The following is a 27,612-nucleotide window of genomic DNA, read 5'->3' as shown; positions in this document are numbered from 1 at the left end:
AGTCCACCTCTAAACCACATACCCAAGAACCTCATCTACATGCCTTTTAAACCCCTCCAGGGATGGTGACTCCACCACTTCCCTGGGCAGCCTGTTCCAATGCCTGACAACCCTTTCCATGAATTATTTTTTTCCTAATATCCAATTTAAACCTCCCCTGACACAATTTGAGGATGTTTCTTCTTGTCCTCTCTTATTCCTCACAGAGATGCTGGAAACACCACCACTTTTGGGCCAGTCCTTCCGCACCAACAAAATGTGTACTTGGCCACCGAGATCAACACATGCAAGCTCAAGCGTTGAGAGAATCTGATTTTTCCAGAAAAAAAAAAAAAAAAAAGAAAAAAGTTTCCTTTTTTGTTTTAGAATGCAGCATTGATTGAAAGGCTTTGTCCCTCTGGCACGTGGGAGATGCAGTCACAGGCTCAGTACTTACGGGATGCAGTCACAGACTCAATACTTACTGTTTAGCAAGTTCCATGGATATTTGCTCCAAAGAGCATCCTTTCGTCTCTGGTATAAACACAATAACAAAAGCCAGGGATGCTAGGCTCATTATTGTGTAAATGAAACACACCCAGGCCAAGCCAATGAGCTCTACAAAGGAAGAAAACATTTTTAAATTTTCAAATGTCACAAAAAATTTTCCATCGCTATATTTTTACAGGATACAGCCCCAAATGCACAGGAGAAGTTAGAAAGAAGTTAGGCTGTTATTTTTGGCTCACTTATTTGTGCCTGGATATAATATGCAAAAAGAAGAGTGGTTTTGCTTTTTCTAATAGTCCTTATGGAAGAAAATGGAAGAACCCATATTGACCTGCTTAGCATAAACCTATTGATTTATTTTGTTTACAGTCACTTTGGATGTTAAGAGTGAGCAGCAATTATCCCTGATTTGTGCGAAGGCACTGGGCTTACAAGTGCCTCAAATCTCCACCATGTCTGGCTTTATTGCAAATTCTTTCATGGAGCAAAACCAAGCATATTTCACACTGTTGCTATTGTTTCCAGCTAATCCCTGCCGTCTGTCAGTTCCCAGCATTTCCACTGCAAGTCCTGGGTCCTGGGCCAGAAAGGGATCAAAGAGTGAACTCCTGATGGGGCCAGCCAAGAGCTGATGGCTTTCTTAGCCTGCTGTCTCAGGCTGAGGAAGGCATTCTGCAGCCATTGGAGGGTAAAGCACATACAAACCCAAGAGGCTGCTGCGGCCCTCTCTGCCTATTTCACTGCTAAAATTAAGCCAGACAGGTGAAACATTTGTCAGTTGTGTTACGAGCTAAAAATTGTAGCTGAAGCTGTTAATTCACTTGTTGCCTTCTGTACCAGATACCCAAGTGCAGGTGCTCCTGGCCACCATGACCTCCATGTGTATTCACTTGAAGACAGAATTTCCAATTCTTCATTTCTGCCGTAGACTAGAAATGCATATTTGCTGGTAGTTACACTTCCGTAAATCCAGATTAGACCCAGGTAATCCAGTAGAGTTACTGTGGCTCATTGAAACTGAGACCAGAAGAACAGCTAGATGTGCATTAACAAGTAAAGCTGTACAATAGGAGGGGGCCTTCAAGTGAAACAGCTGATGCTGAGGACCTGAGATCTGGTTTTGGGGACATTCCTTTAGGAATAGCTCTCATTTGTTCCAAGGACTGATCAAGTATTGACAGCTGGAGTGTATTCACTGTTCATCTTCTGGTTTAGTTTGTTTGGGGGTTTTTGTTGTTTGGTTGGTTTTGTATTTGTTTTTTGTTTGCTTTGTTTTCTTTTGCTTTGTTTTGTTTAATTTTTCCAAAAGCTTGTGCAGTTCAGGACTGCCCTGTGATGCAAACCAAAGGTCAGGGAGTGGGGGAAACTGGGTGATCTGCTTCTGAAGAGGACCCTTGATCTAACTAAAGTGCTAATGTGGACACAATGAGTTTGAACTGGCATATTTTTCCTAATTTTAATCAAGATAGTAATCAGGGGGGTTTCTCTCTCTCTTTTGAACCCCATTTTAGTCATAGAACACACTTGTTTTCAAATCTCTCTCAAAAAGCATGTAGCAGGATGAAAACCACCTTGACTTTTTGTGGGTTGATTGCCTGCCTCTAGTGGAGAGTGATGTAAAGTTAAAGGAAACCTGGAATTTCTATTCCCTTATATATTTTGATTTTCTACACATATTTTCCTCAGAATAAGACTGAAAACTAAAATTTGCAAGACTACTTATGAGATAAAATAGAAAAAATGTTTGCCAATCAATGAATTTTAACGTCATCATTTAACCTTCTCCCTTGCTTATCATCACATTCCAAGTTACTATACAGACCTTTCTGTAAGGAAAATTTCTCAAAGCCAGGACATTCCTGTGAAAAGGAATCATTTCAATGGGATTGTCTTTCAAAATATTTGATCAGTAAAGCTGCAGTCTAATTGAGAGCAGAACTTCCATAGACTTCAGAAAATGAAGGACTAAATCCTAAATATTATGTGTTTTCAATCTACTAAGGAGATGGTGTTCTAAGAATTGGGGTTCACAGCCTATAGAGTCATTATGCAAGGTCCTCTGATAAGCAGCATCATGGGGCTATTATTACTAGCACAAACTTAGAAAGATGTGGTGGAAACGATGAAGTTACATTAATAAACGGCATCGAAACAAAGATCTGAAAATGGCTGCTGGGACACCATGGCTGCAATTTTATCAATGTTATTTGTATACGAAAGATTTGTTTTGCCCACTAGGAGAATATCAGGTTGGAAAGACACAGGGAAATCTTACCGGTTACAGTCAAAAATGTCAAGGAGATGAGGAGATTTATACCCCAGTTCATGCTAGATGTCAAAGCCATGGCCCGTCCTCTGATCCCACCAGGGAAAATTTCACTCAGGACCAGCCAGGACACTGAAATAGAAGAAGGAAAAAAAAAAAAAGAAGAGGTGTTGTCTTTGAAAGGATGACTTTCCTTGCTGTAAATTGAGATAGTCCATGAGTTCAGGTGAGGCTGCCTGAAAGAATAGGGTGGTTTTCAGGGTCAGGGTGAACCCAAGCCCTTGAGGACCACCCATGCTCTCCAAGCAGCGCACTGCAGTTAGCATCGCCCCGGCGCATCATCCCTGCCTGGCGCCCTGCGAGCGGGCCACAGGTGACACCAGCACTGCCGGGCAGTGCCAGCACACACAGAACCAGGGAAACTCAGAAAACATTGGGGACCTGAGCTCTGACTGCACATCTGTGTAGCAAAGGGAGCCCCGACTAAATAACTCTCCAGTGACATAATGCTAATGGAACTGGGGCAGCAAACCAAAATAATCTCCAGCCTCGGAGCGGCACTGTGTGTTTATGCCACCTTATAAATCAACCTGCCACACTGAAGCAAGTTTGCTATTCCAGCTGTCTGCTCCATATAGATGAGATTGCTGAGGTATAAATGAAGAGAGAGGGCCTGATTTTTGGCTCCTTCATATCACACCACAAAACAGGTGATCTAAATGCTGGTGTGACTGGCCCACAAAAACAAATCCAGTCATGAAGAGCTGTGTAACCACCTTGATAGCAAGGGAAGAAAAGAAAAAGACACTACATTTCTGCACCACTCCTGGTTATTAAAAAAAAAATAATAATAATAAAAACAGCACCCCCCTTTTGTTCATAAGTGAGATGCATTGGCAAGAGGTTACTGCATGGAGAGGTTGTGGGTTAGCAGACAACCACAACACAAGAGCAAAGAGATGCATGTGGATGAACTGTATCTTCAGACTCTAAGACATGGCCATTATAAATTGCTCCGGTGCAATGTTGTTTTCTGCATAATGACAGATGGGAGATTCCTCAGGACACTGACACTGGACAATCTTCAAGTTGCTTTTTAAAAATAGACTCTTGTACAGCTGGATGTGCATCTTGCTGGAATATCTCTTTGGATGCTTATAGGATTCCTGCGTGACAGTACTGGTAAAGGTAGAAAAGAAAAAAAGACATGAAAGAGACTATGAAGGACCAACTGAAAGGGGAAAAATAATCTCTGACCCTTGAGTCAACAGGGCGGATTAAAGCAAACTATATATCTTTGTACCACAGATTTGAATCCAATAATGTTTTCTGGAGCTTGCCAAGATTTCATTTATTTATTAATTTTTTTATTAAGGAAAAATATAAAAAGCTTCACTCCCACAGTGGGAGTGACCTGTCAAGGTGCTGGTTTTATTCTGGAGAGTCAAGACCACACTGCACAATGGCCTCACACTGTTACACACGGCCAAGTGGTGCACAGCTGTAACACAGCCACTGTGTCTGACACCAGCCCTAGAGAGGCTTTTCTTTCTTTTTCTGACTTGGATCACAGCAATGTTTAATATACTTGATAGTGACAAGGCAAACGTTGATCTAAAGAAATGGCCTGAGCATTTTCTGGGGAGTTTCTACACATGGCAGGTGGCAGAGGGGCAAAGAATAAGAGAACTGGCTTCTCAAGCAGGTGTTTTTCCCTGCCAGGCCAGCCAGCCCTGCATCGCAGCAAAACCAGGCCCTGGCAATGCATGGGGATCTCCTTATTGTAATTTGTCCCCCTCCACCACCAGGACTGCCAAAATGCAAAGCAGCAAGTCCATATGAGCTTCAGAAGTGTGATGGGCACCAGGGTACGGTTTGTGCCACACCTGAAGTGTGTGGCAGTGTGGCTGCTCCGACACCGTGCATTTTTCCAAGGATAGACTGGCCCTGTCAGGCTAACTACGAGTTGTCCGGAGATCCGAAATATGTTATCTGCCTGTTAAGAAACCAAAAGATTTGAGCATCTGCATCAGCTGCAGTAGTGCCTAGCTACTCTTATTTCAATTAGTCATTTAGTTCAGACAGATCCCATCGACACACCAGATCTGTTCTTCATGTCTGCTAATGGTAGCTACTTCCTCTGGCATGGCTCTGACCTCTGCTTGGCTGATGAGGAGTGGAGAGGCTTATTCCCTGTGGAGAACAAGCAGTTGTAGAAATCTGAGACTTATTACATTTTATTTATTCCTTTCCCCAAGCTGAGGCAGCGATAACGATCGATTCTTTGCTTTTAGCACCTCTCTGGGATTGCTTTTACTATTTGTACCTTTGCCAAAAAGCAGCAGCTGCTGTAGGTATGGCAGGGATATGGCTTTCTCTTGGGGAGCCAGTAACTAGGTTCAGGCTCCCATTCATAATGACTGCTGCTACCTTACGTGCTGTGTGCATGCAGCGCTGCAGAAATTTAACCTGCATGCTGCCGAAGTCACTGCAAAGTCAACTATGTGCTCTGCCTAAGCAACAACATTTCACAGGGAAAATCAGCCCATCCTTGTAAAGAGGGTCCAGATAACCCCACCATGTCTCCATCCACTACATAATCTAACATTATTTCAAAAAGATGCTGTGTCAGTAACCACATTACACACACTCAATAGGTTTTAGCATCTGCTCCAGCCACCCTTGGCTGATATTTGTGGAACAGATGGGAAAAGAGCTGGTGCTTTCCAGGTCAGATGGGGGTAAGAGATGAGGCTAAGGGCTCAGCATGAGTCTCTGTCCTAGATTCACCAACTAGGGGATGTGTTCATGCAGTGGCTGCAGTTAATAACTCACCTTTACTGACCTGCAGTGAGTTGTATGTTGACAACAGTTAAGAAAAATTGTACACTTCAATGGTCTTTTATTATAGTATAATCTAGAGAAAGGAACATCCACTGCAAACGCAGAAGAAAATATTGCATTGGATCAGGAAGTTTAACCATTTCATTAAATATTCACAGAAACTCAATGCCCTGACATTCCTTTCCTAAAGAGGAAGAGCAGAGGATTCAGGTACACAAACAACCGCTTGACCAGGATGGTGACATTCACCTCTAAACAAAGCCACTGATGCTGTAAAGGCAGAAAACAGAATAATAATGCAACATTACAGCTGCTCCATTAAGGTTGAATAAGTTGCATAACGGTGCACAGTGATGGGACTACATTTTAGATACCACAGAAGGTGGTTTCTTTTAGCACTTTAACTGATACTTAATGAGAGAAAAAAAGCAAATCTTGCTTAAGTGCTGAGCAGGAGTAGTTCAAGATGTAATTCTGTTACATTGGTTATAACATCTCAAATTCAGTGTTCTTATAGAAATGGAAGATCCAGTACCCTACCACATTTTGTTTCAAAAGGAGAAAAACTTTAGAATAACCCTGCTTTCTATAGAGAAATTAAAATGATCAGGGTAAATGCTTCAATGGTGTTATGGAAAATGTTTAAATGACCTGATTAGAGCCTTGAAACACAACCAAATAAAATAAAAATAAATAGATCAACATAGTTAAACAACTGAATGAAAAAAGCTTTTAGAAATAGAAATATGCCTTCCGTAAAGGTGTATGCTGTGTCCAACTATGGAACTCACTTCCACAGTATTCTTTGGGTATGAAAAACATTAGTGGGTTAAAATGATTAAATGCGGGGTGTTGAAACATTATTTCTCTGTATGTGTGGAAAAATCCCTCAAGGACTACTGTTCACAATAGTGAAAACAAATCGCCAACAATTTTCTTGGAGTCCCTAAATTACTGATAGCCAGAAGGACGCACTATGCATGCTGCATGTGCCTTTTCTTCTGTATTTTCCCTTGGCATCTGCTACTGGCTACTGTTGGAGGCAGGGTAACAGATTGATTGAGTGGCCCTTTTGTTTGAGCTAACATAGCCAACTTAATGAGCTTTACATTTGGGCGCTAAGCAAAGAGATGTCTCAAACCCTCACATTATTTCTTCCATACTTCCTAACTTTACAGCTATGTCGTAAATAAAAAATATTTTCAAAAAATTGACAGACATCAGAGGAGCAGAAACATCTGAGAACATCTGAGAGATATTGTGAGATTGAGGGTACTCAACATTCAAGTGAGGTGCATGAATGAAAAATGTCCTTGTTTTGACCTTATTCCTGCCAGAAGGCAGAAGCAAATTGGAAGCTGCTCAGCAGCTCTCATTAATGAAATATTGGATTCCCTTGGTATTCATTTGTTGCTTAGCACTTTTTCCTTTCCTATACATGTATTGTGTGAGATCAAGTTCTTTATGGTATGATTTAGAAAGCAACCATCGCAATACTTGAAGGAATTCAGTTTTCTGAGGTATGAACTATGGAAAGAGATTAAGTAGACTTTACAGCTTAGGAGGGAAGTAGGCAGAAGTATGTAAGACTTTGAAAGGGAGGACTGGGTTGTTAGCAACAAGAGGTCCGAGAGAAGATAAGGAAGGGATTATCCCACCGGCAATGCAGGCAGACCATCTAAGAACATGTAACAAATGATCAGTACTGGGGAAGGAAGCAAGCAAGCCACTGCAAAGCTGCCATGAAAGGAAGGAAGTCAAAGGACACAGCTAATGACTGACTTTGCCAAGACCAGATTTTTTTTCCAGGCTTATGAAGCCTCCCAGGTTTTTCATTTACCTGGTTTCTGACTCTGCTGGGTATTAACATAAATAGCTAGATGGCTAACTACTTCTCACAAAAGGCCAGCTTCAATGCTAGTTTGCCTTGATTTCAAATGGCATGTTGCAGGCGATGGCACAAACCTTTGCAGTGTGCATGGTGATGAGGTGTGTACCTATGAGGGCAGATGGCACTGAGGCAGAGCTGGGATTTGGGGTGGGGGGGACTTGCTTCTGTAAGGCACCAGCACTGTCCTGGCACCCACACATCCACAACAATATGGCCCCTGCAAGGGCTTTTGCAGTATCTCTGGTGAAGGAGGTTTAGAGGTGCTGTCAAAAGTGAGGGATGCTTAGATTGGAAAGAAGAGAGGGTGAGAGGGAGTTTGTCCTTTTCCAAAGCAGATAAAAGAGGTAGGATACAAGAAAAGTGGACTGAAACTCTGCCCGTGGTTTTGTACAAAAGGCCAAAGCAGAAAACCATGACTGACATTAAAAATCAATGAATCTGCTTAATGAAAGCCATTTGTCTCTGGCTCTGGCCCATAATATGAGACTGAAGTGGCTGCTCAAAATGAATAACAGGCAAATATGGAGCAAACAAGCAGCTATATTGCTTTGCAGAGTGTGTAAACTGCCAGCAGAGTGCCAACCAGTCAAGTCAAACCCTGTGTGTGCCCATTAAAAGGAGAGGAATTCCTCTATTGCTGAGCAATAGGGGAGTCGGGAGAAACCTCAGCTAATCGCATCTCTCTGGCTGCATCCTGATCTTTGCAGAAGAAGTCAATATATACTTTTCTATGACTTCCAAGGCACCTCTCTATGAGCAGCTTTGTGACTACTGGTTTAAAGTTACCTGGTACCATTGGTGATCGAAAAAAAGCTGATGTGGTGTGGCAAATCTTAAATTATTTTTCTTTTCTTGTGGCACACTGTGTTTCTGTTTTTAACAGTTAATTCTTTAGGTTGACTCCTTGAAAAAACATATGTTGGGACAAGTGGGATTTAATCCTTTTATCTCTGAGGCTGTATCAGAGTACATAAAAATTGTTGTCCAGTGTTTGTACTATTTACCTCACTATGTAATAGGCTCAACACTCACATGTGCTTTTTTTAAGGAACTTTGCAGTGTACCATGGAAATCACCCTTCACTGGCACCTGCTCCAGTTTATGTTAGAACAACAGGAGCATTTTGGGGGAAGAGACTTTGAGACCAACACTTTAGCTCCTTCCCCTGCTTTCTGGGCCAGTTGGGAAGTAGGGCACTGAGACGTACTTCACCTCAGATTTTCCCCAGCCATCCTTCCGTCCCTAAACTTCTCACCACTGTGAGCCTGCATTTTACACATTTACACATTTCCATGAAGTTGAAAAAAAAAAATGTAATGCCTGGTATAGATTTTCATGTTTCATGCAAGCTGTTAAATGTATTCTTAAACCTGTTTTCAGTGATCTTCAATTACCATCCATTTTCAGCTTCAAAGAGTAGTCACAAACCAGAAGATCTTTCTTATAGGCAGTGATTCCAATATGATGGATTACTGGGCAAGAAATGATAGGTGTATAAGGTTCCGGGAGTGGTAGAATTTTCTTAGTTAATGTGATTTGTGGCCCATCTTGTGCAATAACAGTACTCGGATGCAAATACATCAGTTGGATGCATCATAGCTTTACTGTAGGCAGGCATGTAATAGTCTGTACATGTTTTCAGGTCCCCTAATAGAAGCTGATTTGAACTGATGTATGAGATGACAATTCTATTTGTAACTGGATTTCACAGCCACTGTCTCTCTCTCTCATCCTTTGCTATATACTGTCCCATAAAGGCAGAACAACTTAGAGGGCAAACAGAAAAAAAAAAAAAAGAGAGAGAAAAGAAAAAAAAATAAAACAAGCTTTCAAGGGAGAATGTGCTTGTTATAATAAGCTTATTATAATGATACTGTAATCCAAAAAAAAAAAGGCCTTTTAATTAAAACCTGAAATGTATATTCCTGTTTGTAGTTGTTTATTTGTTCAGAATATTGAATCCAGGATAATCCTCTAAGGCATTTGCAAAGGAATGACTGCAGAAGCCAGAGGGTCTAATTCATTAAGAAGTTGTGGATGAATTAGTTCAGATTATCACATATTTCATTTTTTAAAACACAGCTGGGTGGGGTAAATGAGCCTGTTTTTCCAGTATCTAAAGGCCAATGGTGGTCCTTAAAGGGGTGCACAACAGAAAAGTGCTGTTGGGACACTGCAGTTTGGGGCAACTTAAGCCTTTGCTCTTGCAAAATAGAGGTTTGTGCATATGCTTCAGAAAATGCCCAGTGGAAAGGATACGCAACCTGTTACAACAGTGATGTATTTGGTGAGAGGCCTGCAATGATCAAGTCCCTCACTGGCCGCTGCTGCTCATGCTTTATTTCAGTTGCTGCTGAAGGGTGGCAGCAAGGTGGAAGGTGTGAAGGCTCTGGATCACCCAGCACAAGGTGTCTTTTAGTTCTCTTTTATTCATAACAGTTTTCTGACTGAGGGTGGATTTTCAAAGGCATCAGAAGCTGGAGGTCATCCTGTGCCCCCTTTCCCTGGCTTTCCTCCCAGAGTTCAATATTACATTGAAACTCAGCTGCTGTGGGGAGGAACAGTCTCCTGACTCTATGCACTGACTTACCATCGGGCCATCCCCTATGCACTTGGGCTGTCAGTCTCCACCTTCCTCGGCAGTGACTGGACATTTTTACCTTTCTACCATTATTATTTTCTCATATGTTATAATACTTGTTTTAGTTTGGTGATCTTTACAAGTGAAAAAAAATACAATCTTTGCACTTGAAGTCCTACTGACAGTTCTAGTTTTTGCACAAAGCTGGCCCAAGATCAGATTCACTCTAAAAAGTTCCTCCCAACTCTCTCTCCCAAGGAAAACTGGATTTTATGAAGCTTGACATATAGTCCATCAACTTTTTTACACATTTCAGTGTCACAATGATCTTCTTTCCAGAACATGGTCAAGGAAAACGAATGTAAAATCTTTCATTGTCTTTGATATGATTATCAAAGGCCACTTCTCCTGAATGATTAAATGCAACACTTGGCCTACAAAGTAAGAAGGGCAAATTTGGCTGATGATATGCAGCCTTGATTATCATACGAAAGCTTGTAGGAGATGGTATGCTAGACTCACTTGACAGTGCACCACTTTACAGAATATAATGTCCCTGTAGAACAAAAGAGGATTGTTATGCCCAATTTCTAGTTAGAATTGCAGCAAGATTCATTCTCTAGGACTTCTTATAAAGTGGGTCTGGAGGTAAAATGCTTTATTTTGGCCAGCTGCTACTAACTAATCTGAGTCAAACTTTAAAACTAATTTTAGGCACAGGAGCCATTCCTCTTAGGCAGTGCCTTTGCATCAATATGTTTACTAACATATAACTATTACTAGAGAGATATTTATATAATCCAGAGCACCAAAATCAAAATATTGGCTCCAGTCACTGTTTAAGTGGACTGTAGTATGCCAAAACACAAGTAGTCCCCTGCCTTTTCTAGGTAGTTCTCAGGGGGCCAGATTTTGTGTCCAGTAACAGCAGATTGAAGCACTGTCATTGCAGAGAGACTGGAGCATTGACTGGGGCATGCTGCTGTGGCTCCCTCTTTTCACAGTATCAAGGTCTCTGTCTTTCCCTCATTCATATACTTGAAAGTAAAGTTATGAAGAGGAGCACAGAAATGATGTCCTACATTTCAGTTATGGACATCAGTACGCAGTTTAAGTTCAGCCTTGGCATTGAAAAAGACTACTTTGCTTCTTGCAAAATGGAGTCCTAAAATATTTAAGAAGAACCTCCCAGTGACATTGCCATGTCTTATTACTGTGAAAGCAATTTTTTCCTTATTGTGACCATTTTCACACCTAAAAAAGCCTTCCAAACTTGTAGGTTCTCTCAAGTTACATAACATTAACCTATGTGGCTGGTATTTTTGAGAACACATTGTGCAATTTGAAATTCTGTAAATCAGCATCCAGCTATCCAAAAAGATTCTAAATTGGTTTGCACTTCACTACTACCAAACATTCTGTGAAAAGGCAAACCAGTTCCTGGGGTAGCTGACATGTTAAAAAGGGGTTTTAGATAAACCTTGTCTGGAGCGAGGCAATAGGAAAAGCAAGCAATTCACAATCCTTGTTTTATTTTTCATTTTGGTATGCCTTGTCTTTCTACTGCAGCTTGGTAGTGTACAGCTGATACAGTGTAAAATAAAGGCCTCATGAGGCACCATTTGAACAGAACAGGAATAATGAACTAGATAAATACTAGGAGTGTCATTTTCAAACCACATGGATGCATGCATTAAAAGATGATTCAGTACAAATGAACAATGCTAGGAATCTTGTCATTAAATAAAGAATTCAAGATCACTTTTAAATTAAGAAAAATAGGACTTCATGTACTGATCCTCAGTGAAACATGCACACTTCCAAGGTTTATTATCCTGGTTCAGATCCAACAAAATATTTAAGCACTCGCTTATGTTTGAGCACTTGATTTAATCCCTACCACTATCTCTTTTTCCAGAGTAAACCACAATACCAGATAAATCTGATGCTGTTAATTTCTGTGAAATTTAAGCTCAGGCCACAGCAGCGCTGCAAAATGTAGAAGCTCAAAAAACCACATTGCAAACAAATGTCATGCAAGGCAATGCTGAGCATTGCCTGTTAACAACAAATTTATGTGCATTATAAATGAATATAATAACCACATGTTTTGTAAAAGCCTGAAATATTGCTCTAACATCAAAGATATTGATGTGAATTCTAGACACTCATACCTTTTACCCGTGTTTTCCAAGCTAGTGCAAAGCCATACAGCTTACGATATTTCAAAATGCAGGGACAAAAAACAGAAAAGGTTCTGCATATAACTGTGCCAATGAATCATGCTTAAACTCAGGTAGTTAGTTAATCAAAGAATCACAGTAGCAGAGTCAAGGGGACTAAATTTGTCTCCAGGGTAACTCGCTGGGCTTTAGGGCAATGTTCCAGGTCTGGGTTTTGGCTTGCTTAATTGAATAAAATACATAAAGAAAGACCACAACAGACCACATAAGATTGCATAAGGAGAGTGATGGACTGAAAGAGGGATTTACTTTCTTCCTCACGCCCACGGATTTCACTTTTCTTGTGAGCCCTTGAGCTTTCTTCCATCCTCCTTGATCCTTCTTGCCTGATCTTTCTCCCGTCTTCCCCACTGTCCCTGACACGGGTTTAAAACTGCATTTAAATTACTTCAACATCTCACAATAAAATGTAGACAAAACAAATGTGTTTTTCACATGGGTACAGAATAATAGAACAGTTGACTTGGAAGGGACCTACAATAATCATCTAGTCCAACTGCATGACCACTTCAGGGCTGACCGGAAGTTAAAGCATGTTATGTGTGAAATGCTATCACACAGTCTAATTCAGCTTCCTGATCACCCTAAACTCCCTCAATAGGTGGTGAGGAAAGGAAAGGTGTGCCAAAGGAGATGTCAGAGACCAGGGGTCTGAAAGACCACGTTAAGTGGGGAGAATATTTCCCTTTGTTGATCATCTGAGGAATCTGGCTCCCACATCAGCTAAATTTCCAAACACGTTGAAACATCTGTTTCATCTTAGGTATAAATTAGCTCAGTTTTAAAGCATCCATTGAAGCTGATATAAATTTAACCCTGATATACTCAATATGGCAAATCTGCCCATGTTTAAACTAGAATCTCTAGTTTAAACTAGCATTTCTCATCCCAAACTAGACCTTCATCAGTAAAAAAAATATTCCCAAGGTTTTCCCCCAGTAGGGGCTTGCCTTCACTGACTTCTCTGCAGGGGTTTTGTTCCTCACAGGGCTGTCGACCCACACAGAGAGCTCCCACAGCAGCGAGATGGTGCATCACAGCAGGGCTGGCCGGAGAGCATGGTCATGGTCCCTTCGCAGGGAGACCCAGGCTGGGGAACACAAAGCCACAATTCCAGGTCCCTCATGTGGGAGGAATTTCATCAGTGTGAAGCTAGCCACTTGGTGATTTGGGTTGGATAGCCTGCCACCCTTCCCTGCCCTAGGATCTTATGGATGCTCAGACCTGAGGCCCAAGCATCCAGGAAAGTGGAGACCTTGTGAGAAGAAAAAAATTCTTTAGCACCAGGTAACTGAGAAGAGAAACCATTTCCCTTCTGAGCCTCATCTTTGACACCAGGTTTCCCAACAAAGGTGACTGTGGTGACCACAAGTTGCTGGTCTGTTAACCCGTGTGGATACAGACGAGGATTTGTCTGTCCATCTCTTGTGCCTGCCCCAACAGCTCAGAATCTGCCTGTCAACTTAAACCAGAGATGCCTCTGCACCTGCACACAGGAAGCAGGGAGATGTCAGGACTCCCCAAATGCAGGAGGAGCTTCAGGCTGAGGTGGCTGTGAGTCAGCGGCTGAGAGTCCACCAGGGAGACATCCTGGGGGGAACCGCTGACCCCAAAACTGCCCCTCATTTCATGGGCCCTGTGCCCTGCTGGCTCTGGCACTAATGTGGCAGTCCTACATAGCCTGCAAGGATTGCTCATCCTCCACTCATACCTGACCCTCACACATGCTTGCATTCACCTCAGGTCTGGATCTCACAGGTCACAGCTCCTCCATGTGTGCCCCAGGCACTGGCGAGGTGCTCTCACAGCTGGCTGGTCCCTCATTTGTCAGGTAATGCTCCTACTTCAGAAGTTAAAAGGCAACATTGGTGTGAATGGAATGATCAACATGCAATTTTTTTCACAGTTTTCCAATCAGAAATATTCACTTGATGGCTGAGTCTAGCAGATGGCAACAGAGAGCATAGTATCCCAGCCTGAGAAGGTTTCCCACAGGTATCTAATCCCACTGTTTAACAGGTTTTAGTCAATACCACAGTACTTCCAGTCCTATGAGGACCTACTCATGGCAGCTGTGCTTTGATGGGACTATAACAGCTATGTGGAAAAGCAGTGTTTGCAGTAAGTTGTAAATTCCTCCTCCATGAATCTGTTATACATTTATTGGTCAACCACAAAAATGTAAAAAACATATTTTAGATTTTGTATCTATCTGGATGGGTATATATGGCATTCTTGTGCCAAGACATGAGATGCAGAAGACATTTCTCCAAACACTGATCTGCCACAGGTCCATCGTGGCCACAGCTGTGTGTGTGCCGAGTGAGTTCCAAGCACTTGGGGCCAGGGCATCCCTGCAGCTCTGAGAAATCCCCTAGAAGAGGAGCTTGTGATGACCTCCAAGAGATGAGCTGTGGTAATTTGGCCCTTGACTCTGGAGAGCCACGGAAGTTGGTGACTGCTCTGGGATAGACAGTAATAGAATAGTAATAGAACAGAATATGTTGTCATGAGTTGGCAGAGAAATAAATACGTTTGGACTTTATGTATCTAATTGGTTTTGAGGATAACTCACAACATGAAACTGCCCTCAGTCCCACTTGTAGGTGCTTTTGTTAATTTTGATCCATACCTTCAGCATCAACTGCCGTGATGTCAGTGGAGCTGATGTGATTTGCGCCAGCAAATTATCCTAAAGTTCATTGGCCGACTGCCTAAACACCTTTGCAGTTGATCAGAAACCTGTTTTAAGGACCAAGAGGACAAAGACCTCTTTTGTGCACAGCATCAATGCCATACATGCAGTCCAAACGCATGCACTCAACATCCCTCAATCAAATAAACGTGGTCCCTGCTTCACAACAAAAAATCCCTGTGATAGGCATTGATCTCCTTAAACTGTGCTATGTGTAAAGAGGTACTGCCCACTTGCTTTTTATTTGCCAAAACAAATTCATACTGGGAAAACAGATGCCCTGTTGGGTCCAGACTGAGTCTACACTACTTGCTTCTCAGCCCAGGACATGTTGGAGCCCCTCTGATTTTTGTTCAATGAGGAGAATTGCCTCCAGACCACACTGCATCCCTGTATTAATATGTGCGGTGCTAATGTCTCTCATTTACTTATCAGTGAGATCACCCAGTGAAACCTCCTCATTCAGGGGGTATGCAGGAAAATATGGAGGAAAATTTCTGTTTCAGAAAGGTTAGACCTGCCCTACAGTTGTTAAGCAAAAGAACTCTCTTACCTGTGCTCCATTCAGCCCCAAGAGTCCCACATTTGCAGCCTTATTGTGTCTGATACTCCAGGAGCTTGGCTTTTCTGGTTCATGCATTGCAACATATTGTACCACACAACAGTGATGCGTGAAGGAGGTGACATCTCTTTATAAGAAAGGACAACACTTTTTTTGCACCTCAAGTGGTTTGAACAATGCATCTGGCAAATGAGATACTCTGCAACTCTTTTAGTTAACTCTGTGTCATTTAGTAAACGGTCATGCTTGGTCATGGCCCTGACTAGAATTTCTCAGTGTGTCTTTTGTGTTAAATTAATTTCCAGGGTCACATGGAACTTCTAGCTTGGGCAATGAATTGTTTATCTACCTCCACACTGTACTCATCTCATTAGCTGGCACTCACTGTTCCCTGGGCAAGGCATGGCAACATTTCCACATGGCTCAGATTTCTTGTGTCCCCTGCTTCACAGCCAGAGTGAGGTTTCTCATGAGCTCTGCAGGCATCTTTCCCTGGTGAGAACAGTTCATACCCATTTGACCTTTCTGATATACAGACAAGGGTAACTCAAGACAAAGATGAGTGTCAAGTAAGCCCCCTTAGCTAATAACTGCCTTGAAACACCTCTGCAAACACCCTTGGTGTCATGTGATGCAACACTGATTTGTTGTACTACAAAATGTCCTCATAGTTGTGTGAAATTGAGTGTGAACAAGCAGTTGAATAGCAGTTCATCAAACATAATTAATCTAAAACCAAGCCTCAGAAATAATTCTTTTATCTGGCCTAAGAGTTGACCATATAAATACAGAGCATTCTAGAATCAAAAAGTGACTAAACAGATTCTTGCTAGTCTGTGAATTCTTTTATAATGCAAAAATGGCTTTTATCTCTCACATCTATTTTTGAGCATTCATCACTGTGCTGCCTGGATGCTTTGAAAAATGGCAATAAATATATTTAGCATATATTTAGTTCATTAAAAAATCCATCTACTTCATGTAATTTGGAGACAAAAGAGAATCATGGACAAACAAAATATTAATAAATGTCTGATGTGCAAATGTGGACTGTAACTAACCTTTTGACCAGAATCCCAAAAAAGGATGGGAAGAAAAAGGGCAAAGTAATTAAAAAAAAAAAAAGAATAGAGCTCATGTTGCATGATCTGCCCTATGAAGAGCGCGCCATTTCCCAATGGTGCTGCATAGACTCTTCTTTACCCCCACAGAACATAATGCAGTATGGACTCATAATAAAGTGAGTGAATTTGTTCCAGAAATGGCCTCATGATGTGGTGGGAAAAGAGCAAGATCTTTTCTTGCTCTTTGTCCAAAAGAGGCTGATTTGATTTGTTACAAACAGACACATCACCGGCACAGCTTTCACCTTAACCAGCAGGATAGGCAGACATTGCATGGAATATGAGAATTTGCATTGAAAATATGGTGGTGCAGGGGCTACAATGCTCTGTCCCAGGCTCCCAGACATCGCCTGGCCACAGTAGCCACAAATCACAACTTTGCGCACCAACACAAGGCTTTTTAACCACAATAGATCTTCTGCAGATTCCAACGATCTCTTGATTCTCTGACCCTTGCATTTTCTATAAATTTTCAATTTTAACTGAAGATTGTGTTTGTAAAGGCATGGAAATGTCTTGGAAGCACTTATCTGCATTTTGAAATACCTGTATCTCTCCTGGACCTGGCCTTCACTTGCTACACAAATGCATCTGTCAGTGTAAATTGCCTCAACATGGCTTTATCATACATGATTTTAACATGCTGGAGCTGAGACTGTGTCCTTTCCCAGTTGCCGTTGGAGAGCATTTGTGCTCTTAGCCAAAAAAGGGGTCAGAAAACAAACATGAGCCTCAAAGACTTCTCAGATTAGCCTGGCAAACACACCTCAGTTTCTGTAGCCCTCAATGAAGTAGATGTTGTTATCATTAACGTCACGTCACGCCAACTCAAACGATCGGGAACCCACTTACTGCCACGCCAACAGGAAAGCAGCTTTCAACAGGAGGCCAAGCCTGAACATGTGCCCCTGCCTTGAGGGTTATTGAACGTGTGTTTGAAACGCCCAAGTAAGAGCTCAAGTAACATTTTCTTTTCAAGGCTGCACTTCTGGTTATGAACCTATGTCACCGAAAGCAGAATCCAACCCCCTCCTGCAAGGAAGAGAATAATGCTTCAACAACACGGTCAAGCTCGCTGTGCTGGCAATGAATGCTTATCTCACGCTGCTCTCCCAGTGAGTAGTGTTTAAAATAAACAAATACTGCAGGGGAGTTGCTCTTAGTGCAATTGTTGGGTTGTACTCCTGTGGCAAGTTTTTTATCATAATAGTGCAGCAGGAGTACAGGGTGTTTGCAGGCAAGTTTGAGCCAAGACACTAAAGCACATGAAGTCTGTTAATAAATAACAGACTCTACGTCTGTGGTTTTGCAATATGGCTTAAGAATCAACACCTTCAAAGAAGAATAATAAGCAAGTGCTATTGAAACAAAACAAAAAACAATGAAGAGATTTAATTGCTAGTTCCTGGGAATGGCAGACATGCTCTCTGGAGAGACTGGGAACCCTACAGGTGTGACAGCAGCTGCAGCAGCACATCAGTTGTACAGGGATGCAGCTTTGTGTTCCTCCCCTTGTGCTGTTCAGCACAGGTAGTGGTGATGATACTATGGTTTGGTAATGAACCACAATGCCTTGAATTTCTTTTGTATATTGAATTACTTTCCTGTATCTGAAGATTGTTATATAGCCAAGGGGCCAGGTTCTCAGCTGGCCTCAGGCATGTTGGCTTTTCATGGATTTGATTGAGCCATCCTACAGAGGTCTAGAGCTCATCATTATCTTGGGTTTATGAGTTAGCAGCAGCAAATGCCTCATCTTAACATTCCCAATGTAAGGACACAATAGACTAGGAACAGGAAAGATAGCCAGCGGGCACATATTTTTGCTGTACAAAGCTCACACCAGTTCTTAACTTCACTGAAGAGGAACAGATGATTTCACTGAAGTGAAGCAAGGTTAGGCCACTGACCTCAAAGGGAAGGACCTATTGCTAAGAAGCACACCCCAGGCCTACCAGGACAGTCTGTGACAATACCAGCACATATCATCAGAAAACACTGCTTTGCCCAGCTTGGGAACTGCCTGATGCCAAGCTGGGCATGTCACCCCAGCACTTAATCCACCCATAAGTAAATAATTGCAAAGAGTTAGAAAAATTAAATACTTACTTGGTCCAAGGCCTACGGAAAATGCAGCAACATAAACAAGCAGGCTGGCCAGTGAGAGCCATTTCAGGACAACGGGAACCTCCCCACTTTCCATGTGAGACCCTTTTGTGCTTTTGTCTCCTGCCAAGGCAGTCCTGTTCAGTTCTCCTGTCCTGGCAACATCTGGGCTTCTCTGCGTATCAAATGACAGTCTTTCAAAGAGGTCCATGAGACTCCCATTCGTGACACCAGTGAGGTTTCTTGGTCTTTGGAGAATTAAATCCTCTGGCGATTGGCTTCTACAGACATTGGTGAAATTCACATGTATGTTACGGTTCACTAAGCCCATAGTGACCAACGATACTGCCATAACAGAAGAGCCAATACACAGAAAAGTTTTGCTTCCAACTTGATCCACAAAAATCGTGGCTGGGACTGTGCTGATCACTTTAACCACTCCAACTCCAGTAGAAGCCAAGCTGGCAGCTTCATTGCTCTGAAACCCAACTGACTTCAAAACAGTTGACGCGTAAAATAAAATGTTGGGTTGTCCAGTTGTTTGCACAAAAAAGACTAGAGTGAGTCCTACCAACATTCGCGCCCTCATGTTGTTTTTTGAGCTAAACAGGTCCAAGAAACTATACTGATGTTCATCTTTTAGGGAAGACTTGATCACAGTAAGTTCTCTTGTAGCGTCTGATGTTTCCCGTAGCCTCTCCAGTACTTTTCTTGCAGCTTCATCATTATTTTTCATGACAAGAAACCGAGGACTTGGTGGAAGGAAATACATGGCAATAGCTTGCAAGGCACCCAATGGAATCACAAGGCCAAACATGTACTTCCAGCCATGAGATATGCTGGCAAATGCATAATTTGAAATATAGGCAAAGAGAATGCCTATCACAATCATGAGTTCATTTAATGATACGAGGAGGCCTCTCCTGTGCTGTGGGGCGATCTCAGCAATATACACACATGTTGCGATTGATGATAACGATATGGAAATACCTATGGCAATCCGTCCCACAATAAGTATCCCATATGATTCATAGGGCAGTAAAATCAGACTCCCCAACACAAGTAAAGAAGATGCAATAATTATAGCAAGTCTCCTTCCAAATCGGTCTATCAGGAATCCACCAGTAAGAGATGCAAATAAGGCCCCAAAGAGCAGGGAACTTACAATGATTTCCTGCTCTTTGCAAGAGAGTGCTAATATGCTGCTCATCTGAAGAAGGGCTCCAGAGATAAGGCCCAACTCATAGCCCATCAGAAGTCCACTTACAGCAGCAACAGCAGAAGACAGAAAAGCAAATGTTCCACAGCCTGAAATAATAGAAAAAACACAAAAACTTGAAAGTGTGACTTCTGCAACATTCTGAATACTAATAATAACTTTATTTGATATACCAGCCCCCCAAATCTTTTTGTAAAAAGGGCAAGCAGTTAGGTGCATACAAACCCAGTAGTAGTAGTGACATAAAAAGTCCTTTTTGAAAAGAAAAAATAAAAATATAAAAGCCCCTTTAATTTTAATGCTTTTCAGTTCCTTATTCTCCCAATCAAAATTTAATAAAGTTTTGATCAGGTTCCAAAGAATTAAACCTCCTGTTTCAGAATATCATTGCAAAAGGCAACACTGACAATACAATCTTCTAGTAAGAAAGCAATTTTTGCCTTGAGAGGTTCTCAGTGTTTTACTTGTACATAATTGAGGAATTCTTGTCCACCCAACATGGACAAAAAAAGCAGTAATTTCCCAGCCAAATTGCTTCAACCTTGACCTGAATAAGTAACAAGTTAAGTTTTCCCTGGCCACTTACTGATTCCTTTGCTTCATCTGAGGATGCCATGAAGGCTGCTGGTACCAGTGTTTTTATTTTGCTAAATGGAAACCTATCCACTGAGCACCAGGCTGACCCAGATAGCTGGGATACTCAAAGAAACCAGTCTTTGAGGCACAAATTCATGAACTTTCTGAGCTTTGCTCATCACTAATCTCAGATCCTTCAGAATATCAGGATCAAATATTTTGCGTAGTTTATGACAGCCAGAATGTCAGGAATAAAAACCAGATGGTGAAAAATAAACTAAATGGAGATTATAGGCCTTTGAACATACACTTTAAAATAAACTCATTTTATACAACTGCGACTCATTGTTTATTATTACAAGACAGATTTAACTGATCGTATTTTACTAACTGTGAAGCCTTTTGCACCCTAAACCTTAAGGAATATATCAGTTTGTTATTGTTGGTCTTGTTCTTTCTCCCAGCATGATTTTCCTCTCATCATGATGTTGGCTGCCACACAACTAGGAAAAGAGTAAATTGACTTCTGATTTTCTGGTTAGTTGGAGAGATAGGACGTGTCTGAGGAGAACTAGCTTTTGCAGCATAACAGAGTCCATATTTCAGTTAATTCTCCCGCAACAAGCACTTTCCAGCTTGGCTGGGAAGTGGTATATGGTCTAATTGAAAATAATACACAGACTTTGTTTATTTTCAGTTTATTTTTCTAGGGTGTTAAGGCTCTTTGATCATGCTGACTGCCTGGAGTTCCTTGCCAATAATTTTTGAGCTCATTGGTGAGGACCAGTCCCATTTGACAGAGAGTATTACATTTCTAGAGCAAATGGTGAAAAGAGAGGAAGAGTGCCACCTTAGCAGTATGTCTGCACTACTAAAATAAACAGTGCCAGAGCCCAGGCCTGGACTTTGGCATGAGGCCACGTATCCTGCGAAATGGCTGGCATGTCCCTGGCATGGTTGTGCCCCACACCACCTCATGCTGTCCTAACAATTCCTGGAGGCAGCTTGGCTCACAGTACAAGCCCAACATCACAGCCTGCAGCCACTACGCAGGAGAACGGGTTATTTTGGAGGATAGCAAGCATAGTACAGCTGTGTGAATATAAGCTGTGCCTCCAGGGTCAGGGGAGATGTTTAAGTCCATTAAGTCTCTTAAGATAAGTATCGTCTGTTAGCTCCCCTACTTGGCTCTGGGTTTGCTCCCTATGAGCCAAGCAGAAGGCAAGTGGCAGCAGCCCCAAGCAACTGAGCGCACCACATGTGCCTCAGCTTCCTCTGCCACCCCTCTGCCTCTGGGCTCAGGGGGCTGGCAAACCAGAGACAGGCAAAAACCACATGGTTTGGTTATAATGATAAGGGCATGGGGGAAATGGGAGTATAGTGAGAAGACTTTCAGAAGGTGGGGGTGGATGGTAGATTTATTACAATGGAGGTGGGACAGCTTGAAGAAAATGTCAGAAAAAAATGGCAAAATGCTCTGGTGACGGAACATTTTTTTTATATATATATTGTTATTGTCCATGTCTGTATTGCGCCTAAAGCTTTTTCTTCCTTTATGGCTTCAGTATCCAAGATCATTGCACTTATTTTAGACAGAGCATGGGTTAGGGCAAGGTCCTGTTGTACTTCCTTCCCATACTGAACAGCACTTTGTTGGAGGTACTACTCCCTCCAGTGAAGCTGCTTTGTGCTACGTGCTCCATCCTCCAATGCATGCATGCAACTTAAGTTTATCATTGCAAAACTTAATTTCTCCCTCCGCTTTATACTTTCAACTTGCCTGCTTCCTCATTATTACCAGATCTGGAAAATATATCCTGCCAATGAAACCTGGCTGGAAATCAGGGCTGATAGCAACAGTGTTTGTGCTGAATGAATGGGCTTGAGTATTAAAAGCTACACTGCTAATTTGATCACAGTGCTCTTTCCAAACTAATGCTCAGTGCTGATATCCATGCTTTCTTGGATATCTCAGTATTTTATGTTATTGGGCTATTTAGATTTAACCTAATATGTTTCTTTAATTTATATATTATGAAGCCAAAAGACACCATTGCGGTCATCCAGTCTGACTGTCATGAACAGCACAACATAACCCTTAAGACATGTTTAAATGACATTTTACTTCAACTAGGCCATTTTAAATATTCAGCTTTGATTTTAAAATTGCTAGTGGTTGAAAGTAAATCGTTTTAATCATAAATCGTCCCAATGGTTAATTGCTTTCACTGTAAATTATTTGTAAATTATTTCTAGACTTATTTTCTGCAGCTTTGGCTTCCAGCTGCCAGATCACATTCTCCATTTGCCTGCGCTCAGCTGTGTTCACTAACTACAAAATTATAACCTGTCATCGAGTCATCCCACAGACCTCTCCTTGATAAACTACATAGCCTGTGAGGCTTTACAAGTTTACCAGTCCTTTAAGTATTCAAAGCCCCATTCTCTGAACTCTTTCCAGATTATCAATTTCTTCAATAAATTGTGAGCTAGATCGAGCACTCCTGCAGTGGTTGCACAGAGTTGATAGGAACCTGACATAATTGTCCTGCTTCTGGTGAACATTTGCCTCTCTACTCATCGAGGAATTGTCACTGCAGTGTACAAGAGCTCATTTGCTACTGTTTTTTCTCCAGGACAACCAACTTCTTTTCTGACTGGATTTTTTCCAAGGCACTGCCTTTCCTTTAAATATGGCCTGCCTTCTTGCATCCTAACTAGGAATGCAAATCAGTTTGTGCTGGGATTTATTAAAACACATAGGGTGGGATTAACTTACCTAACTGTGAGAGATCTACAGCATCTCTAAATTTCTTCTGTAACCACTTGCAAAAAATAGGCACTTCTAGGTGTCTGAAGTAGGTCAGATGCCTATTTTTCTCCATTGCCTATAAAAGGAATCTGTGTGGCTTGCTCAGATGCAGATGTCTAAAGTTAGCTGAAGGGAATCTCAAACAGCACATTCACTCACAGTCAGCAGGCCAAGCCATCCAAATTGCATTCAGCCAGTGACATATCCCATTTATTAATCACCTGTCACCTTTATCACCTGCAAATAATCCATTATTATCTTCTTCCAAGCAACTGAGAAAAAATGTTAAGTAACAGAGGAACGAAACCTTGAGTTTAAGACTCTCCAGCAGAAACACAGTGGTGTAGGCAGTATCTCCAATTGGTAATTTAAGATCTGTGTCCTACACAGCTTTTAGTTCTCTAAACGTGTGACTGTCATTTTTGTCCTGGTTTCTGATTTAAAATGACAGCGCCAAGTCAAATACCTTGTAGCAGCCTGTCATCAGCACTGTTCTTGCTCTCCTCAGCCTGTGGTCCTCAGATCAGAGCAATGGGGGTGATTATTTATTTTTAAACCAAGAGGCTGTACAAACTGGGTGTGGAGCTTGAACACCTGCAAAGTTGTTAAGGAAGCACTCAAGACCATATATTTCTTGCACCTCCAAGTACAGTGGCTTGACTGATGCCTCAGTGTTTCTTTGGTTTGTTTTTACTGGGTCAACTGATATCCTTGTTCATGTGATAGATGCCCACAGTCTTAGAGAAATAGTGATGGACTGTAACTAAAGCAGACCTCTGAACAAAAAGCAGATTCTGATGTGAGGCAGAGTGAGATACACCATCTTTCTGCATTATCAACATGCATTATCAACAGCAAACTCAGCAGTTAACTTGGTGTCTCTTGTCCCTAACAGGCACTATTCTTCTAAGCAACATCCCTGTATCACCATGAGGTTTTGTTGTAACTGAGGTACCTAAGGCTTGCCTGCTTAGAACTGCCTGCCGAGTTAAACCCTGAAATCTCTGCTTGGTTTTCCTTCATGGTTTTTCTCCAGACAAAATTCCTTCTGACTTCAGCATATGTTTTGCTTTAACATTTCCAGATAGAGCATGTTGCAGTAGTTCTACTCACAAACCTTTTAAGTGTCACTTTTAATGATATTGCTGGCAGTTCTTAGGCATTCCTGGGTTTTTTTTAATATTTATTTATTTATTTATTTATTTATTTTACAAAAAAGGCTTCTTAGAGTGTATATTCCTCTTATTTTTATGACATGCCTGCAAAATACGTGGCAGTGTCCAGCCTAGGGCAATAAAATAACTTAATTATGACTTCCAGAGAAATTTATCCTTCTGCCTTCAACAAACACCATGGTTAACGAGTGTGTGGCTGGTATGCAGCAAGTGATTGGAAACTCCCTTCTCTAGTTTTCCAATGTAAACAAAATGTTTTCTCAAAACTGTTAGTCAAGTCAAAAGCAGCACTACTTGGCAAACAAACTTATCTTTAAGAACATTTGCTGGAAATGTTTATGCTTTGTTCCTGAAAAGGAGACCAAGTGCAGTTGCTGTATAGCACAGTGTCCTGCTGATGAGACTGGATGGGGCCAAGTTAGTAAGGGTGTGCCCCTTCACTAATTTTCAAGTACACATTTGAGAAAATACAGTCCTTCCAAAGGACTGTGCATGTATTTTATTGGCATTACAGGCAAATAGTCTGTGTCAGGGAAGATCTGCAAGCAGTCAGAGCTGGGAAACACCACTCTTCCCTCACTTAATGTGCAAGAGAGCTGTGAGAAAGGTGCCCACAATCCCCTTCCAGCTCACCTTGGCAGTACCATGCTCCACATTTGTCCAGACACTGAGATTTCTGTGACGCAGTTCTTTTTTCCTTTCTCCTAAGAGAACATGCGCTATCCATACAGAAAACTAGTGGTATGGAATGGGAAGGGAGATTACTCCTTGATGTGACCTGTGCAACTACATCTATTTTAATAGGAGGGGATACAATAGTCTCTTCCACCACGGTGCTTTCTTCCATTGACTTTGATTTAATTTGAGGTGAGAAATGTCTCAGTTTGGAAGGGAACAAAAGGATTTACGTGGGAAGTCAAATATATATTATTTAAATCCTTCGGGATTCTTTGATCTATTTAGACATTTGGAAGGTGAAATCAGGCCCTGTCAACTCTTGGTTAATAAGTGCAGGTTAGAAAATCACAATGAGTTGAGTGAATTGCATAGATATGAATCTGCAACGCGGAATCTCCCTTTTTCAATAAAACAAGGCACCTACTTTTATCCATGGTAAATCTTAAAAATACAGCATCTGTATCTGAAAATTTTAAGCTATCTTTAACAAAATATTTCTTCTTTGAGTGCTCCTGACATACAAGAAGTTTGCCTTTACAGGGAAATAGCATTTAAAATTCCTCAAATTGTCTTTAGAGAAACATTTTGCTGAAGTGTATAGTGTGTGGATCACATAGTTTTGTAGGAAAAATATTTAATTGCACTTGTTGAAAATTGCTGCATAATTGAATCATGGTTTTGCTTCTCGTAAAAGGCAATTGTCCTCTTTTCATTCCATCATGATCTTTAGATCCAGTAGCTGCCCAATAGGTGCATTTCTCCTATAAGCTAAGACACATCTATCTATCTGTCCGTTTACAAGTCTGACATGGGATCTAAAGTAGTTACCCAACAAGACCTTGAGGGATGAAACACATGGTGGCTGTGGGACAAAGTTGTGTTGCAAGCAGAGCTGGAAAAATCTTATAAAATGTTGAATTCACCCAAAAATAGTGCCAGGGCCATGTGGGATCGTGATTATTTGACAAATGTGACTCCTCCCACTCAAATGTGAAAGACAAAACCAAAATAAATATTTTTTTAAAAATTGAACTAAAAAACAAGGCAGAAGGAAGTTAATGTATCACACATTTTCACACATCTAAATTCCTGCGATGATGGGAAGCATTGCATACTTCGTATAGCTTAAGCCTGATGAATGTATGGTGTGAGTAATATTCAGATTTTATGAACAAAATCCCTCTGGCACTGATTGAGAGACAGTGAATGCAGATCCTGGACAGACCCACCCTGGCTATCTCTCCATCTCTTAGTGTCCTGCCATGTATTTTCGTTATGTCAACAGGCAGCCTGGTCCTTCATTACTTTAAATAGGATTTTGGTTTTGTTTTTGTTTTATTACTTTTCAGCAAGAATCAACAAGTTATTTTAATTCCTAACTAGGCAATTATAAATTCCTCAGGTTACTGCTTTAATTTCTGAGGGTAAGGCCAAGTATATAATTTGCATGTACTCTTCTAACCATAGCCCTTGTGCTGCAGTAACTTTGCTGTTTATTGTAACTGCTGTGCTTCCCTTTCAATATGCTATCCTATAACCATCTGCATTGCTTCCCCCATACCCTAAGATAATGTTAAATATGTCTGCACACCGACTGGCTTTCTGTTCTTGATTAACCTCTGTTTCCTCTGCTTCCAGGTATCAGTAGATGTTGCTGGACTGATCGCTATTACGCTCCAACAAAGCATGTGTGCCTGTGGTATCTGAAAATACATGGGTTAGTCAGTTCATTCATTTATAAGTGCACAAAACCTGCTCAGGACATATAAGTCATTTCAGGCTTCCAATCATGCTATCCTGTTTGGGTAAAGCTGTCTTGTGGGTGAGAAATGTCACAGTCATGGGTCATTTTCCCCTTGATCTGATCATCAGTGGAAGAGACTCAAGATGCAAAACTATACTGTAACTTAGAAAAAATGGGTAGGAGAGCAAAGGTGATGAGCTATAAAATTCAGCTTCAGCATTCAAATATCTTTGCATAAGAAATTAAACAGTTGATTTTCCTGGGTGCCAGCACAGAAAACCTGTTTCTTCCTGGAGTGCCAGGGAAGAAAAGACAGAAGGGAGTCCCTGTGTCCCCCTGTACTTTCCCCCTGCATGAGTGGGTGCAAGGCTTGCCTGGCCTCCCTCCAACTCAGTGAAAAGGGCTGAACTGCTCCCGAACACGCATGGACCAGAGGACTGTTCTTATCTTACGCAGCAGTGGGTTCTCTGATTTTTCAGGTGACTGATCCTCAAAAAGGAAAGGGATTTACACAGCACACAAGATATGCACAAATAGTAGGACCAAGGCCTTTTGGGAAAAGTATCACATAAACCTTCATTCAAAATCCAAGCCAGCATTCCCCTTC

The 27,612-nt window shown here is 41.5% G+C and overlaps 1 protein-coding gene across 2 annotated transcripts in view; it reads right to left on the bottom strand.

The window, feature by feature from the left end:
- SLC2A12 (solute carrier family 2 member 12) overlaps positions 1 to 27,612 on the bottom strand; it is a 29,483-nt gene that overhangs the window by 1,375 nt on the left and 496 nt on the right. The window contains exons 2-4 of one of the 2 annotated variants that reach the window (XM_065835986.2): positions 18,805 to 20,109; positions 2,765 to 2,887; positions 465 to 597 (exon numbers count right to left, since the gene is read on the bottom strand). In XM_065835986.2, coding sequence (XP_065692058.2) covers positions 465 to 597; positions 2,765 to 2,887; positions 18,805 to 20,109 — 1,561 coding nt within the window. Of the gene's footprint in view, positions 1 to 464; positions 598 to 2,764; positions 2,888 to 2,909; positions 3,935 to 18,804; positions 20,110 to 27,612 lie in introns of those variants that run through there. The other variant, XM_065835987.2, reaches the window with a different exon arrangement.

The sequence above is a fragment of the Patagioenas fasciata genome, chromosome 3 (genome assembly GCF_037038585.1).
Source record: "Patagioenas fasciata isolate bPatFas1 chromosome 3, bPatFas1.hap1, whole genome shotgun sequence".
Taxonomy (NCBI): Eukaryota; Metazoa; Chordata; class Aves; order Columbiformes; family Columbidae; genus Patagioenas; species Patagioenas fasciata.
Note: the sequence above shows the minus strand (reverse complement) of the source record. Positions and strands in the feature narration are given on the sequence as shown.